This window comes from Siphateles boraxobius, unplaced genomic scaffold (genome assembly GCF_051911475.1).
Source record: "Siphateles boraxobius isolate OS27281-9 unplaced genomic scaffold, OSU_SipBor_1 37, whole genome shotgun sequence".
In the NCBI taxonomy this organism is placed as follows: Eukaryota; Metazoa; Chordata; class Actinopteri; order Cypriniformes; family Leuciscidae; genus Siphateles; species Siphateles boraxobius.
The window spans coordinates 4,876,820-4,895,196 of NW_027508997.1; the positions used below are offsets into that span (position 1 = coordinate 4,876,820).

Below are 18,377 nucleotides of genomic sequence, written 5' to 3' on the forward strand. Positions count from 1 at the left end.
CACAATGCGATGCAAAACAATGATGCTTGAGATTAGCATCCCTCAAAAGCCCTGTTGTATTATATTTGACATACATTTTAACATGATTTAAAAAATAAATAAATAGCTATTACAATCAAAAAATTTTTGCGTTATAATAAATTAGTAGGCTAGGCTACTAAGTCGAACGGAAGGCATGTAGAAGATTGTGTGCAACAAAGTTTTGATCATGTTGATCATTTACAGGTCTTAGAAATCCATGTAGGGCCTATCAAATATGACAGGTTTTACAGGGTTAAAACTTTTCTTGACAGCACAATCACGATCCGCGCGGCGTCTATTCTACAATATACGGTATTGTGGCGGCAGTCTGGTATTATGTTACGAAGCAACTTTTAAATTCTGCTTAGAGTCACACATATATTGAAGGAGGAATATGCTTATGCAAAGCGTACACATTTGTGCTGCAATATCACTTTGCATTACACACCACTGTCTTTCATCCGAAAATCAGACTGTCAGTAATAATGTTAAATCTGAATCGAACGATTTAAAGTTAATATTTGATCTGGCTGGAAATGTTACTAAAAGTTTGGACAAAGCAACCCCTGCTCAAGACCACAAAGCGCAGAGGAATACCAGTGAAGATGGAGAACAGATGAACAAAGAGACCTATGGAGTAAAACCAGGCGAGTTTATTATTATTTGGAGAGTTGAGGGAAGTAGCCTAGATTAAAACCAGTTTTCTTTAAATGTCCTGTTATGTACGGCGTTATAACACTTGTTAAATTTCGTTTGGGTGGGTAAATTTTTCACTTTTCTTCTTCTTCTGTGGAACATAGACGATATTTAAAGAAATGTGTCATTTGTATTTTATTTTATTTTCGATGCAATGGAAGTCAATGGTAGTAAACAAAACTGGTTTGTTGGTTACAAACATTCTTCAAATTAAATGATGATGAAATTAAATGATGCCTTTAACCCTTTAACTGTCAACCCCCCCCCCCCCCCCCCTTGATAATTGACATTAAAATGCTCTTTACAAACTTAAATGGTTGTAATTCAAGAATGCTTTGGAATATAGACCTAAGTTTGGTCTTGTTCTAAAGAAAACAATCAGCGGATTATTACTGAAGTGAAAGCACTTCAAAAAATTAAAGTATGAAAAAGTTATGGAAGTTATAATTTACAGTAAATCAAATATACTTTATTAATATATATTTTTTAATATAAAATAAATATTTTACAAAATATTTTTTACTATAAAATTACTATAAAATGAAAGCTATATATCTAACCAATTTGTGTTCCAAATTTAAAGTTGAAGTTCCCATGAGATTTTGTTTAGGCGTAGTACCAAAAATAGCCACCGGGTGCCATTGAATTCCATTGGATTTAATTGCATGCATTCTGCCATAACAAATTAATACATTTCTATCCAAATATCACTTCTGTCACTAAATATGGAACCTTGAGACTCAGACCTTTCTGACAATATGTGTTTTGTCAAGATTAGAAAAGGTTTTGATAATAAATTATGAAAGATGATGCCCAAAAGGGGAGGGGCCTAATAAAAAATACCGTTTCTATGGTAACGCAACGTCCAATTTCAAAACGGTTTTCATAGGATGAATTCTGAGTTCGTAAGCTTTCAAATGATACCTAATTTATGATAACTACTAAAATATGTAATATAATAATAATAAAAAAATGATATATATATATATTATACTTTCGAGAGGACTTCTTACTTTACTTTTTAAAATAAAATTTTATCTTTTTTTATTGACAAATACTAGATTATGTTTTATTATGAACTTTTAGCATTAAAAAACAATGTTTCAATTATTAAAAGTGTGTGCGTCGTTTTTGAGGCGCACTCTTTTCATAAATTCATATATTACTGTTCATACATAATTTGTTAGAAAAAGACTGCGCTAAATATCTATTAAGGAGTCTTAGACCTTTCCAACGATATATAGTTTGTCATAATTAGATTAGGATTTAATAGTAATATAGCGAAGTAAAGTTAGATATCCCGTATACGGGATAGTGACAGTAAGGGTTAAGATGTTTCAACTGTCCCTCTGTTCAACTATAAACGGTCTTCCCTATAATGAACAGTGACTAGTGAAACTTATATAAGACAAAACAGAAAAACTGATGTAGAAGAACATCACACTCAAATTATAGGGTGAATTCATATTGATTGTGGGACGCTTTTTCCAAGTTATCTCAATGACAAAAATTGTCCTAATCACCCTGAGTTCACACTTACTTGTATCCAATTGGAAAACTACTATGCATGTGTAAAATAAAACTCACAGGTAAGGAGTGATGCGCATGCAAGTTATTTAAGGTGTTTCAACTGTCCCTCTGTTCCAACTGTATGCTGTCGACCCTACTACTTATTCCAATAGTCGTTAGTGTTTATTCAGCACATATTCCTTTATTGATAGTCACTATGCACAGTGCTTAACGTTTTGCAATGTGTTAAAAAAATTAACATTTATTATCTGGTCTCATCAGGCTATATACTTAAGGGGAAATTAGTTCAAGATTTAGTGGGAATACGGGAATGCTTAAGCAACAAACATAATGTTGATTCACCAGGCTTTGTTTTAAGCAACAATAGTGAGTCAGTGTGATATTTGTTTGCTCTGCATTCCTGTATTCCCACCACTTCTTGAAGTCATTTCAAGTGCTCCAAATGAAACCCCTTGGAGAAGAGAGAGAAATTGTTGCATACAGATACACTCTTAAAAATAAAAGGTTCTTTATTGGCGTTGATGGTTCCATGAAAAACATTCATGGAAATTTTCCACTGCACAACAGTTTCTATATAGTGGAATAAGGTTCTTTAGATTGATAAAATGTTCTTCACTTTTTAATTTTTTATTTATTTTAGGACCTGATCACTGAAATGTTATTTTTCAGAACTTATAATGGTTTGCTGTGAAAACACATTTTTTAAGAGTGTACTGCCATGGGATTCTTTACAGCACATTTACTGTCATATTTCATTCAAACATTCTTAAGCTCCTCTCTGGCTTAATAAGCAACTCTTCATCATCAGCTTTAAATGTGTTTGTCTGAATCTCAATCAGGTTGTCCACCACTGGGTTTGGAGTCTCTGAAAGTCTCTGATGATCAGCTGCAGTCTTCCTCAGATTTGAGCTTCGGGCTCGGTGCTCACAGAGGACGCCTTAATATACAGGTCAGCCCACTGTGTGTGCTTGTTTAAGAAGATTTTGAAGGTAGATTTGAAGTAACAAGTTATGTATTTGCATACGTGTATTTGTAGTCCGGTCTGGAGGATGATAATGAGTATGATGGAGCGTGGTGTGCTGGGGTGAAGGATCAGGAACAGTGGTTGCAGTTGGATGCTCTCAGACCGACACTCTTTACTGGCGTCATCCTCCAGGGCCGAAACTCTATCTGGAGGTCATTGTGTGTCTTTGATCATTATTGTCATTATCGTTGTCATCATTCATATTACACACATTTTTTATTAGTATTTTCAAAATAGTGGCACTCTGTTGAAATTACTATAATTATTACTTGAGCCAAGTCTTAAACTAAAATGCATAATTGAGGTGTTCTTATTTGAAAATATTGTCAGTGCCAATGTTTTGACTCAATATACACACTAGTAATGTTTTATTTAAGGCACGTTTAAAGCTACTTAATTGTCCTAATTGAACTAATGTGTAAATGTGTAATTGCAAATATACTCAAATACATGACATAGAATTTTCAATAGAAATGACATTAAAGTATATTTTAATTTATCATAAATGGTTGTCAGTACATATGGCAGTACACATCTACAAAGACAATAGAAGTAATTCTGAAATTAAATATAAGTCCTACATTGCATTCAGTTCACATTTTAGTTTATTATTTTAAAGTATATTATTTCCACAATAAGTACTCTTTTCAAAAGTATGCTAAAGTGTACTTCTTTTTCACTCGAGTCAGCTTTTACAGGATGTTTGCAAATCAAACCTATTAGTTTCATTATATTTGTCTTACCAAAAATCTTTATTTGTGTGTGTAGCTTGAACTGGGTCCGCACGTATAAGGTGCAGTTCAGTAATGACTCATCGGTCTGGCAGCCCTGCATGAATGGATCAGAGGAGGCCGTAAGTTTATGAGTTTTATAAGTGCTGCCAACCTACATTTGTTAAATCTGCACCATTGAGCTTCCCTGTAAGATAGGGCTAAGAAGTCGAGGAGTATATAAATATTTAAAGCATATAGTCTGTAAAGTGAATTTTCCGCATGTGCCATATTTTTTTTCTTTTCTGTATGTGTGCTATATTGTCTCTCCTCATCTCAGAATCTCTGTGCAGGTGTTTGTCGGGAATGAAGATTTGGAGACGCCGGTTTTGGCTCTGTTTCCTGAGCCTTCAGTGGCCCAGTTCATTCGCATTAACCCACAGACCTGGTTTAGCAATGGGACCATTTGTCTCCGGGCTGAAGTGCTGGGTTGCCCAATGCCAGGTTCTACATTACACTACTGTACTTTGAAATATTTGGGTCAAGACCATGGCATATAAAAACTAGGTTTTGCCAATATGTATATATATATATATATATATATATATATATATTATTTACTTTATAAAACTATTTCCTTGCATTCACTCCAATTTATACGTTTGGAGGGGTGTGAATACTTTTTAATGATTTTGAAAGAAGTCTCGTGCTTACCAAGGCTGCAAAATACAGTAAAAACAGTAATATTGTAGAATTATTACAATATAAAATGACTTTTATCCATTTTAATGTATTTACATTTAATTTATTCTGAATTTTCTGCATTATAACTCCAGTCTTCAGTGTCACATGATCCTTCAGAAATCATTCTAATATGCTGATTTGGTGCTGAAGAAACTTTTATTATTATTATTATCAATGTTGAAAACAGTTATGCTGCTTAATATTTTTGTGGAAACAGTATTTATTTAAAATATAACGCTCCTTATATTTATAAATGTCCTTACTGTCCTTACTGAATAAGTATGACTTTTTTACTGTCCCTAAACTTTTAAACGGTAGTGTATTTCTTTCATTTTATTTTATTTACAAGGCTTTACAGTTATTGTCAGCCACAAACCTTCACAAGACAGGGAACCGCCACTGTAGGTCTTGCAACATAGAGACAGAGCATTATTGGTAGTTTGTATGTTGTAGTATTCAATTATTGAATAGTCATTCAGTTAAAAGTGAAGTTTGACTAACCCTGTCTGTATGTATAGATCCTGACAGCCCACAATTTTCTGAAACTGAGAGTAGATCCACAGATGACCTTGACTTCAGACACCATAATTACAATGAGATGAGGAAGGTTAGAGTGATTTTAGACCTTCTTATTTTTCCTGCTTATTTGTGAAACCAAACTGACACAAGTCACTCTCCCTCTAGTTAATGAAGTCTGTGAATGACGAGTGTCCAAATATCACACGGATCTACACTATTGGGAGGAGCTATACCGGACTGAAGCTTTATGTTATGGAAATATCCGATAACCCAGGAAAACATGAGCTTTGTAAGTGTTCACTTTAAGACCCTGGTGCTTGTTATTTAGATCCCTGAACCTAATAGACCACACACATATGTTCTGGTGCAATAACCAATTATGTTTTTGCAGAGAATTCATTGTTCATGCAATATTTTCCCTTTGGCACAGATAGAAGATGATGTTTTCTTTGCTTTTAGGCTTTATTTTGTTCATTCATCATACTTTTATGTAAGACATTGTTGTCACACATCTGCTTTTCATTATTCATTTGGCCAGAATAAACATTCCATCATTGATCAGATGCTGTTAAGCTTTTACTAAATATGTTGTCAGCAATTTGACTTGTTTAATCTCTCTATCATTTTTTTCATGACACAATTCTCAAGTGATAAAAAATCTAGTCCTGATCTTATTTTTTTCTTGTACGCTGTTTCACTCTGAAATACATCATGGAGGTAAAATGGTGTAAATGTGTGATTTTAAAATAATTCCTGTTCCAAATTGTACACATTTTACTGTTTATGATTTCACTGTTTGCTTATAGATGAGCCAGAGTTTCGCTATGTTGCCGGGATGCATGGTAATGAAGTTTTGGGCCGGGAGCTCTTGCTAAATTTTATGCAGTACATCTGCCGTGAATACAACCAAGGCAATCAGCGTGTCATACAACTGGTAAAGGACACACGCATCCATCTGTTGCCATCTATGAACCCAGACGGATATGAAACAGCCTATGAGAAGGTAGTCCAAAACAGAAAAACTGATGTAGAAGAACATTACACTCATAAATAAAGGTTCTTTATTGGCATCTATGTTCCACAAAGAACCTTTAGCATCAATGGAACCTTTCCATTGTACAAAAGATTATTTATATTGAAAAAAGCTTCTCTAGATTGTTAAATCGTACATGTGTTTGTTTCTACAGGGCTCAGAACTCTCTGGCTGGGCTCTTGGGCGCTACAGCTTTGAGGGCATTGACATGAACCATAACTTCCCTGACCTCAACAACATCATGTGGGATGCTCAGGAGTTGGCCACGGACAAGAGGAGAGTGAGCAACCACTACATTCCCATGCCAGAGTACTACACCTCAACCGAAGCATTAGTACGTAAGCATTATCATGCTCTTTTTGGTATATGTGTAGCCTACTTATAATGAATAAACTTTTGGTACTGTTGTCTCCAGGGACGCCTTAAGATAAGCAGAGTTGAAATATCCTGTTTACACAGCATCTGAATACTGTCTGTATAGAATCATGACACTATTATCTTGCTACAGCTGCTTTACAGCAGAATTTGAACTGGTCTAAGCGCTATTAAAAATAAAGATGATAACATAATTGTATATGCAACGGGATCTGTCAACTGTAACCATAGTGAGAGTGACTAAAGTCAGATCAAAGATGGCGACGTAAATTAAATGTCTTATCACATTTTAAACGACAAATGTAGAGACGCATGTTCATCCATTAAATTAACCGACAGCAGCTTTGCTATTGCTGTGATGTCATATGAGTGACAGGTTATCCGCTGTAAGAGGGAGGGGAAGATACTTTGGTTTTAGATTATGAGGGCATGAATAAAAAAAATTAAGATTTGCACGGATAAATCATTTATAATAACTACCTCAATATTCGGTTAAAAACCAAAATCCATTTAGATTTGATGGTGACTTTAAACCTTTCAATAGACTTTAGTGTTTGACTTACAGAGCAGGACACATTGTGCACAGGGGAATCAGGGTCAAGGAGATCTGTGAAGAATGTGAGCACTTCCTCTCAGCAGAAGCTCCCTGTGCTGGGCCTCCGATAGGAAAACACACTGCAATACACAGATTAGAAATGAAATTCACTCTGCATCACGAAAGATGATAGAGGGAGACTCAAAAGTGAAGAAACAATAAAAGAACATAAAATTATCATCTTTTCTGTGGATTATGAGATTATTATTATAGGCAAAGATTTACTTTTGTGTCTGGGGGGGAGGGGCAATGACTGCGGGCAGAAACTAGACCCAGGCCCTCTTATTACTGTCAGGAAGTAGAAGCGGATTCAGTAGCGAGTGAAAAGACTGTTTCTTGAGTAAAAACAACAGTAGCGATAGAATGGGTAAGAATCCGAGGAAATGGCAGGTAACAGAGGCACAAGGCAGTGCAGGGACGCAATGGGAAAACTCGATCCTCCGTCGGACACCGCAGGGACGACCAGGCAGCCAGCGACATAGCTCCAAACGGGAAACAAAGACGAGAAACAAGACAACACGAACAGGACCAGGACTCAACCACAAGAGAAACCAATCGACCTGACAACACAGGACGGAATACACAGACATTCTATAGCGAGCCACAGCGCTAATGAGCTTTTCAGACACGCCCACAAGGACGGTCACACACCGCCACACAGGGAGAGAATGAGATAGCAGTTGTGTCCATAAAGTTCTGTCTTTTTGTATAGTAGGCTACAAATTATATATTATATAAATGTATTTTTTATACACTATCAGATGTTAGGAATAATTAAGTTAAAAAAATCAGGATGCTTTGATGAATAGAAAGTCTTTCTAACAGAAATCTTTTGTAACATTTTAATTGTCTATACTGTCACTTTGATCAATTTAATGCGTCCTTGCGCAATAAAAGTATTAATTAAATTAATAATATGTTATTCATTTTAATAATAAAATTTAAACAATAATATGCAAAACAAAATCTTACTTATTCCAAACTTTCTAATGGTAGTGTACACGTTGTCGACAAAAATATGAAGCTGCATGTTTTCAGCTGTTTTCAACATTGATAATAAGAAATGTTTCTTGAGCACCAAATCAGCATATTAGAATGATTTCAAAATATGTGACCCCCCAGCAAACAAATTTAGGTTCTGGGAACGTTAGTTTTTGGTTCCCAGAACGTTCCTAGAACTTTCCCTTAACGTTAGGGGAACGTTCCCGGAACGTTTTCCTTACGTTATAAAAATGGAACCTAAAAATAACCTACATGGAACGTTCCTATAACGTTCTTGTTTGGTTCCCAAAAAAATAACCTCATGGGACCATTCGGGAACGTTAGGGGAACGTTCTGTGTTTGCTGGGTGCTGGCAAAAGAGGTCGAAATGCGCACGGGATAATTTCGAGCTACGGGGACATGTGGATGTTTTCACAAAAATGGGTTAATTAAGTCCTCATCTAGCGATCCCAGGGCTAAAAAAGCAATTAAACATTTAAAAGTATCTTTACTTGTATGCTTTCTGGGAGGAGTACCTTTCCTTTGTCCATTAAAAACGATCTTACCTGCGCTGACTGACAGATCTGGAGCATGCGCAGTCTGCGCACAAAGACGCCTCAGACAGCGCGCGACCCGATTCTAAACTAACTTTTAATGAATGTGCACTGAACAAAACTAAGAAAATGCATCAGCAGATGTACTTCCTTAGGAAACTATATCATTTTAGAATAGACAGACACATTCTTGTAATGTTTTATAAAAGTGTCCTCGAGAGTGTTCTGTCCTTTGGCCTTATCTGCGTGTTTGGCAACATGTGTGTTAAGGACCAAAAGAGACTGCAGCGCATGATCAAGATGGCCAGGAAGATCATCAGACTTGACCAGGTGTCGGCAATCTTAAAAAAGACTGACCAAATTCTCAATGACCCCACTCACCCTCTCCATCATAAATTTATGAGAAGTAATAGGTCAACTGGTAGAATTTTACAACAGAGAAAACAGAAAGGTACAATAAATCATTTGTAAAATAAACCTACCGCGATCAGATTGTATAATGATCAAGTACATTGCAATATCAAATTTTTAGATAATATTAGTCATTTTTAACGTTACATGTTGGATTGTGATTGTCATTTCTGCAGTATTGTTATTTTTTTATATAGGCTAGGTTTACTGGTTTGACTGGTGTCTATGTTTGCGCGCAATGAATGAATACATGAATTTCCCCTTGTGGGATAGTAAAGTTCACCTTGACCTTGACCCTATTCTTATAGCCTATTTGGTTTTGACTTGGTGTGTGCCAAATTTGGTGTTATTACCAGGGATTTTGCTGTGATTATGTTTTGGAACCTTCAGAAAACTTTAACTCGATTTTTCTCAAGATCGACTTTGCTGACTTTATCAACTTCAAACAGGTGTAGCTCAGTCATTTTTTTTCCGATTCAAACAAATTATACATCTTTAGATTGTTTTTTTCATAGACAATATAAAAATAGAGAAATATGAAAATAACAATAACTAATTTTTGCCAGCATGGGTCACATATATTAAAACAGTTCTTTTAAATTGTAATTGTATTTTACAATATTACTGTTTTCACTGTAATTGATCGAATAAATGCAGCCTTGGTGAGCATAACAGACAAAAAAACATTTTAAAAAATCATACATTTTCCAAACTTTTGACTGCTAGTGTATATTATTTTATATATTTTATGATATTCACACGTTCATGTTTTTAGGTTGCCCCGGAGACACGTGCTGTAATCAGCTGGATGCAAGATATTCCTTTTGTACTGAGTGCTAATCTGCACGGGGGAGAGCTGGTGGTCACTTACCCTTTCGACTGCACACGTGACTGGATCCCTCGCCAGGACACTCCCACCACAGACAACGATTTCTTCCGTTGGTTGGCTACCGTCTATGCCTCGACCAACCTGGTGATGGCAAACCCAGATCGGAGGATCTGTCACTCAGAAGACTTCCTACAGCACAACAACATCATCAATGGAGCTGACTGGCACACTGTTCCAGGGAGTGAGAACACATTCAATATTCATTTGCAAAAGTACTTTCCTAAAAGTAAATTTTAAGAGATGACACAGGTGTAATTCAAATAGAGGTCCACAGTCAACAGTCTTGTAGAATATATTCAGGAGCATGTAGACTGAAGATATTCAGATATTAGTTGTGTTCCATATGGAGGACTAAAAATGCCATTGAAAAATAAAATTAAGAAATTGTTTATTAATGTAATAATTATGAATTAAAATGTTAAGTGATACTATACTAAATAATGAAGTAATAACTCATTTTAAAATGCACATTACTGAATTATTATTATTAATTATTAATACTGATAATTCTTCAATTTGTTTTTAAGTGGCAATCCTAGTTGCATGCTCATTATATAAAAGGCTTTATGTACTGATGAGTTTCAATGTCATATATCTTTTTCTTATATTTTGTTTTTGCTTTATAGGCATGAATGACTTTAGTTATCTCCACACAAATTGTTTCGAAATAACTGTAGAACTGTCCTGTGATAAATTCCCACATGCCAGTGAGCTTCCTATCGAGTGGGAGAACAACAAAGAGTCCCTCCTGCTGTACATGGAGCAGGTCAGTTCATTTCCCCTCTGTCCTTTATGGAAACATGATCCCAACGGATCCTACTAGGATCCTAACCTTTTCCATTTTCATCTGATCTCTCGCTCTTCTGCAGGTGCACAGAGGTATAAAGGGCGTCATCAGGGATAAGGACACTAAAGCTGGCATTGCAAATGCTATCATTAAGGTGGACGGCCTGGACCATGACATAAGATCTGGTATACCTCTAAAATCACTTTACCAAATAAACTGCATTAAAGAGGACCTATTATGCTTTTTTTTTTCATTTTCAACATTCTTTAGTGTGTAATGTTGCTGTTTGAGCATGAAAAAGGTCTGTGAAGTTACAAAGCACAAAGACGCTCCAAAGGGAAGGGAGTTATTCTCTGTATCAGTAAGCACTATTTTTGAAACGCCTCGTTCGTTGTCTTGAGTTTTTCGTCCTCATTTAAATAATTCCCACTCAAGGTGAAATTTGCAGTTATGGCAAAGGATGTGACATTTCAGAAACATGCTCGAAGCGGCTGACCAATCACAACACAGTTGTCCAGCTGACCAATCAGCGTGAAAACTGATTTTAGCAGACCCCAAAAATAAAACTTTGTAAAAGGGCTTAATAGGTCCTATTTAAAACAATACAAAATTTCATCAATACAGGATATAATAATGTTTGAGTGACATGTTTGTAGCCTTAGATGGTGATTACTGGCGTCTGCTGAACCCAGGTGAGTACAAGATAACGGTGTGGGCTGAAGGCTACTTCCCTCGCATCCGCCACTGCTCTGTAGGGTCAGAGCCCCGCGCAACCATCTGTGACTTCACCCTCACCAAGACGTCACAGGATCGGCTAAAACACATCCTGGCAAGAGGTGGAAAAATTCCCCGGGATGATCAGGTACGGATCCGAGCCATGAGAATGCGCAAACTCCGCATCAGCACCAAGATTCTTAATCGCCGTCGAGAACAACAGCAACGCCTTAACAAAGTTAAACGGGATTTAGGAGCTCAATTTTAAAACAGTAAGCCGGTCTGTCACAGGTTGAAGGACATTGCGATTTAAGGGACATTGAGATTGTCTGATTTTAATGTTTTTTTTTAACCACTAATACATTTTTAAGAATGCCTCATGTGAGCAAGACTCTGAGATTGTAGCTGGTTTTCTACTCTCAAAATATGATGATGTTGATGATGATATTATAATAAAGCTAATAAAAGATTTTACAGAATCCACCTGTTAGTTTCTTCAGCTGTCTTAATTCAGTGATATACAGTATAGAAGCTTGTTTCTGCCACAGAATAAAACATACAAAAGGTAATTGCGACTTTTTATCTCACACATCACATTTATAAACTCCTTATATCCTGACTTTTTTCTCATAATTTCTAGCCTTTATTATTTTGGGAACAAAATCATCCTTACACAAACATTTTTTCTCTAGGCGGTTCTCAGAGGGGACATGAATTAATATATATATGATGTGCATGTATAAATAATTTATAATAAATTATTATTTCTTTAATGCAATATTCAATAAAAACAAGAATTTTCCAATTGTCCATTTCACTGTGACTTTAATATGTTGTTCAGGCAACATGTGCATTCTATGATTATCTTCACTTTATGCATATTTATAATTAAACAAAATATTATATAAATCACATCCCGTTTTCATTTTAAAAATATTCGTATTTGAATCAGCAAACACGTGCATACTCTGTTTATCTTCAATTTATATTTTTAATACAGAGAATATTGTATATTTATAGATGAAAATTCGCTATTCTGGCTTTAAATGTAAAATTTAACAAAATCAGGTTTAATAAGCTGGAAGGAAGTAAAAAAAGACAATCATTTTACTTGTTTTACCATGAGGAGTCTATGAATTTTACTGACATTTACAAAGTATTCTAAATAGAGGATAACATGTAGCTTAGTGAAAGACAGTGTTTGTTTGTTTTTAATAAATCTGAAATAAAAATGAGAGACAGGAGCAACTAACCTTTGCTTGTGGGCTCTTTAGGTACCACCTCTTCCGAGTGTTCTGCGAGTTCTGGGGAGGCTCTGTTTTTTCCCCCACACATTCTTTTGCAGAGGTGGCTGAACCACACCTTTATCGTCCTGTTGAAAGAACAGAGATCATCATGCAATGCACAGAAAGGTTTAATGGCTTCTTAGACACAATCTATACTGAAATATAAAACAAAGGATTTTAAATAGAGATGTTATTTTTTTATTTATAAATCTGGCCACTGAATGTTCAACATGGCACCTCATGGTAAAGAACTCTCTAAGGATGTGAGAATTAGAATTGTTGCTCTCCACAAAGTTGACCTAGGCTATAAGAAGATTGGTAACACCTTGAAACTGAGTAACAGTACAGGCCAGGGTCATACAGAGGTTTTCCAAGACGGGTTCCACTCGGATCAGGCCTCGCAAGGGTCAATCAAAGAAGTTGAGTCCTCGTGCTGTGCATCAGGTGCAAAAGCTGGCTTCAAAAACAGACGCATGAGTGCTGCCAGCATTGCTTTAGAGGTTGCAGAAGCGGAAGGTCAGCTTTTCAGTGCTCAGACCATACGCTGAACACTGCAACAAGTCGGTTTGCATGGCCGTCATCCCAGAAGGAAGCCTCTTAAGCTGGCTCACAAGAAAGCCCGCAAACAAGAGCATGAATTACTGGAACCATGTCCTGTGGTCTGATGAGACTAAGATAAACTTGTTTGGCTCAGATGGTGTCCAGCACGTGTGGCGATGCCCTGGTAAGGAGTACCAAGAACATTGTGTCTTGCCTACAGTCAAGCATTGTGGTGGTAGCATCATGGTCTGGGACTGCATGAGTGCTGCTGTTACAGGGGAGCTGAGCTTCATTGAGGGAAACATGGATTCCAACACATACTGTGACATTCTGAAGCAGAACATGATGCGCTCCCTTCAGAAACTGGGCCGAACGGCATGATAACGACCCCAAACACACCGCTAAGATGACAACTGCCTTGCTGAGGAAGCTGAAGGTGAAGGTAATGGGGTGGCCAAGTATGTCTCCAGACCTGAACCCTATTGAGCACCTGTGGGGCATCCTGTAGTGGAAAATCTGATTTTCATAGTAGATATTGCAAAGGAATGCAACATGTTTTTTCTCATTTTGTAGTGTGAGGGGGACCAGGAAGAAATGTGTATGTGAATGGGAAATTTATGTATGTTTTTACATCTGAAATGCAGGAGTGAGACGCTTCGGGTACGGCTGGGTAAGGACCTCTGTCCTTTGAGGTCAGAGGTCATCTAGTCTTTAGGGGGCTTGAAAAACAGTATAAAGGCTTCCTGGTGTTGTCTCACTCACTGTACAGCGTAACTTCTGTGTTGTGACTGGGTATTCTTGCAAAAATAAATACCTTTTTAAAAGACAATTTGATTCAGAGTGTCTCTATACGCAGTGATGATGGTTTGATAATAATTTTTTGCCACAACAATCCTCATGCGGAAGGTGGAGAAGCGCCATGTGTCTAACATGTGCAGCTCCGTGATGTCATTATGGAGGAGTGGAAGAGGATCCCAGCAACAAATATATGAAAGTGTTTGCGTGTATACATAATCATCCATGTACAACTAACTAGAATCAATAGTGTTCATTATCAATGAATGGTTTTCGGTTAAAATGAATTATTCATATAATCGTACAATAATTGCTTCTTGTTTATTTACATAACGAACTAACTTAGCCTTACTTCACACATGATGTGTTCTATCTTTGTGGTCTAAACAATATTATTAAACCTTAACATAACACTATAATATTGAATAATTTAATATTATTTCCTTTAGAAAATTTGGTAGTCCAAGCACAGGCTCAACACTTCACCACAATGGTAACCCCCCAAAAATACTAACATTACAGTAACTTTTTTAAAAAATATAAACATAACAGAACATTAAACATTAACAAGTCTATCCATTCTCTTATCTTGCTAAAAGAAAATGCATAAAATATAACTTTTTTTCAAAATGTACTCTCCCAATTCAGCCCTGTGCAAAGCATGATGAGAAGTAAAAGTCCTGTATGACTGGGTTACTAGATTGAAACATATTTCAAAATGAAAACATCAAGTGAAGTCAAAGAGTGACCATTTCAAGTCAGTTTAACATGAACATGAAACATGTAAGTTAACATGAAAGCAAAGGCTTCCTCTTAAACTCAACTTATAGACAATGCTAAGGGCAACAATAATTCCCTCGTGACACATGTAAACAATCTGACTAATAAAACAAATAAACACAAAGGGATAAAGGAACTTACCATAAATGGAAAGAATATAAATAATAGTGCCACTATGGCTAATGAATTTAATTAATATTTTGTGCAGTCATAGAAGAATAACAAAAGATTTTGAGTCCATTCAATTATCCGAGTGGAATGACTTCAACAGATTCCTTTTATATTAAAGAGGTTCAGGAGACAAAAGTTGCAGACATTATTAATAAATTGTCAAATTCCAAATCAAATGATATCTATAAAAGATTATTTACAAAATTTAGAACTGTGTTAGTTAAACCACTGACACATCTTGTCAATCTTTCCATAAGACCTTGTACATTTCCTTTAGGATGGAAAAAAACAGTCATTGTGACTGTATTTAAATCAGGTAGTCAGGACTCTATGTGTAACTATTGTCCCATATCTATTTTACCTATTTTATCCAAAGTAATTGAGAAAGTTGTAGCAGCACAACTGGTTGACCACTTAGAAGCCAGTCAGCTCCTCCACCCACAGCAGTTTGGCTTTAGTTCGAAACTGATAGATAGAACCGAAATTGCAAACTGCTGTTTTATTGAAAATGTGAAAAAATCCCTGGATAGGGTTGATGTGGTGGGACGTGGGAGCTGTATTCCTTGATCTTAAAAAGGGTTTTGATACAATCAACCGCTTGCTTTTAACTAAAATGTCATCTTTTAATTTCTCTACCGAGGCAGTACATTGGTTTGCGTCCTATCTTCAGGTTAGAGTACAGTGTGTTAATGTCTAAGGAAAAATCTTCGCTCTTGAACATCAAAATGGGCATACCACAGGGCTCTATACTTGGTCCTTTGCTGTTCAGTCTTTTTTATAAATGGCTTACCATTAAACTGTTGAGGTTCCAGCTTCCACCTCTATGCAGATGATGCAGTTCTTTATGCACCCGCCAAGTCACCAGAGCTTGCTTCTGATGTACTGTCTACATGAATGGCTGATATCACACAGTGGCTCAATCAAAATCAGTTGTTGCTAAATCTTACAAAGAAAGTCTCTTTTTTCTATTAAGAAACTTTATCTAAACGAAAGATTTAAAATTAACTTACAAAATGAAAAAGTTCACTCTATTACAGAATTGAAATATCTTGGATTGGTCCTAGATCCTCAACTTAAATTTACTAAACATGTTAAAAAAAATCTCTAAAACAATACAAAGTAATCGTAACTGTTTTAAACTAATAAGAAACTATATACCAAGGCAGCCCTGCTGTACATGGATGCTACGGCCTTTTCACATATTTCATATGACAGGTGCAAGCAGCTCCATCAGCATCAAAACACTTTGGTTCACTTACAATCAAGCAATAAAAAGTATGGATAAAAAGCCAATTTGCTACCTTCACTGTCACATTCTCAAGAAATACAATTTATTAAGCTTTGAAAGCTTAAGTAATTTATGGTTTCTTAAATTCATTTTTAAGTGTAGGCCTATTCATAATTTAGCACCCGAGCCACTTCAGAACAGCAAAAGAGTTACCATAATTACCACAAATCATAACTGTACAACACCATACTGGCAGCCTTTTCTGTTAAGAGCTGTAAGCACTGGAATTCATTAGCATCTGACATTAAGACCATCTGACTTAAAAAAAAGTTCACATCCAGGCTTAAGTTGTGGTTAAAGACAAACCAAAACTGTAGCCATTTTTAAATTTGGTCATTTTTCTCTTTGTGTTAGTGAGTGAGTGAGTGAGTGAGTGAGGAAGAAGTGTATGTTTGAAGAAATGTCAATGTTTTATATTTGTATGTATCTGTTTTATAATGTACTTAGAAAAGCCCAACCAGGAACAGGAGTTGAAAATTTGCATTAGCAATAGCTATAAATTCTATGCTGTGCATCAGTTCCAGGATTTGTATTGTAACTGTTTGACTGCATTGTCCCTGGTAAATAAATAAACAAATAAATAAATAAAACCAATCATATTTGAACTAGAAACCTGATAAAATGGTGTGAAAAATAAACAAAATGAAATGTTTAAATAACGTGAACAGCATAAAAAGATATAGATGTATTTATATATATATATATATCGAAGTAATACATGTGTCTTCTTTGAAACACAATATTAATCTGAAGTTAAACCGGCCTCCAGGCAGGTTTAATTTAAGACTCAATTTAGTCCTGGAGTAACTCTAATCTTCCTCCAAGAAATCAGTTTATTAAACTCTGGACTAAACTAAATCTAGGACTATTTAAAGCCATGGCAGCGAAAGAAGATTTCTGTTAATCTAGTTTAAAGAGACATTTTAGTCTAGGACTAGGCTTAATCTCTGCCCCGGTAACCAACCCATAAACTTGCAATTGCAAGTCCAATCCTATGAAAAAGGTCAACTCAGGATTTTTACATTTTCTCTCAATTGTGAGATTATATCTTGCTATCTTGCTCTGACTTTATTTCTCAGATTTATGAGTTTATTTCTCAGAATTAAGAGTTTATATATCACAATTTCCAAGGAAAAATGTCAGAATTGTGAGATAAAAAGTCACCATTACCTTTTTATTCATTAGTGAAATATGCTTCAATACATTTATGTCCATTATGTTAAACCTTTTAACTAGCTTTGTTCCAGTATCAGAGCATTTCTTTCAATTACACACGGAAATGTGTAATGAAGTTCATGAAGAAGAAAGGGTACCCAATGCGATATCTTGGATATCTTGATTCAAAATGTTGCATTTATGCTTGGTCATTTTTAAGATTTAATGTGGGTTACACAATTCAAACCAGTTTATTTTCCACACCTTATACTTTCAATTAGTTATATACACTACTTTTCAAAAGTTTGGGTTCAGCAAGATTTTTTTGTAAAACATTGTTTACTTTTATTCAGCAAGAATGTATTAAATTGATCAAAAGTTACAGTAAAGACATTTTGTAAATAATGTTACAAAATATTAATATAAAATTTGTTTTAAATAAACATTGTTCTTTGAACTTTCAATCCATTAAAGAATCCTGGCGAAAAAATACATCAATGTTTACACAAAAATATTAAGCAGCACAACTATTTTCAACATTGATAATAATAAGAAATGTTTCTTGAGCAGCAAATCAGCATATTAGAATGATTTCTGAAGGATCATGTGACACTGAAGACTGGAGTAATGATGTTGAAAATTCAGCTTCGATCACAGGAATAAATTACATTTGAAAATGTACTCAGATATAAAACAGTTATTTTAAATTGTAATAATATTTCACAATATTGGTTTTACTGTATTTTTGATTAAATAAATGCAGGGTTGGTGAGCAGAAG

At 35.5% G+C, this 18,377-nt stretch overlaps 1 protein-coding gene across 1 annotated transcript; it reads left to right on the forward strand.

Annotated features, from left to right (window-relative positions):
* The first annotated feature begins 335 nt into the window (after window positions 1-335).
* cpxm1a (carboxypeptidase X (M14 family), member 1a) lies at window positions 336-12,066 on the forward strand. The gene is made up of 13 exons (XM_077197187.1): window positions 336-668; window positions 3,087-3,196; window positions 3,284-3,423; window positions 4,040-4,124; window positions 4,335-4,485; window positions 5,244-5,332; window positions 5,410-5,533; window positions 6,051-6,247; window positions 6,432-6,611; window positions 9,969-10,263; window positions 10,709-10,848; window positions 10,952-11,054; window positions 11,526-12,066. Exons 1-13 carry the CDS (start codon window positions 416-418, stop codon window positions 11,849-11,851), a joined length of 2,193 nt encoding a protein of 730 aa, XP_077053302.1. The 5' UTR covers window positions 336-415; the 3' UTR covers window positions 11,852-12,066.
* The last annotated feature ends 6,311 nt before the right edge of the window (window positions 12,067-18,377 follow it).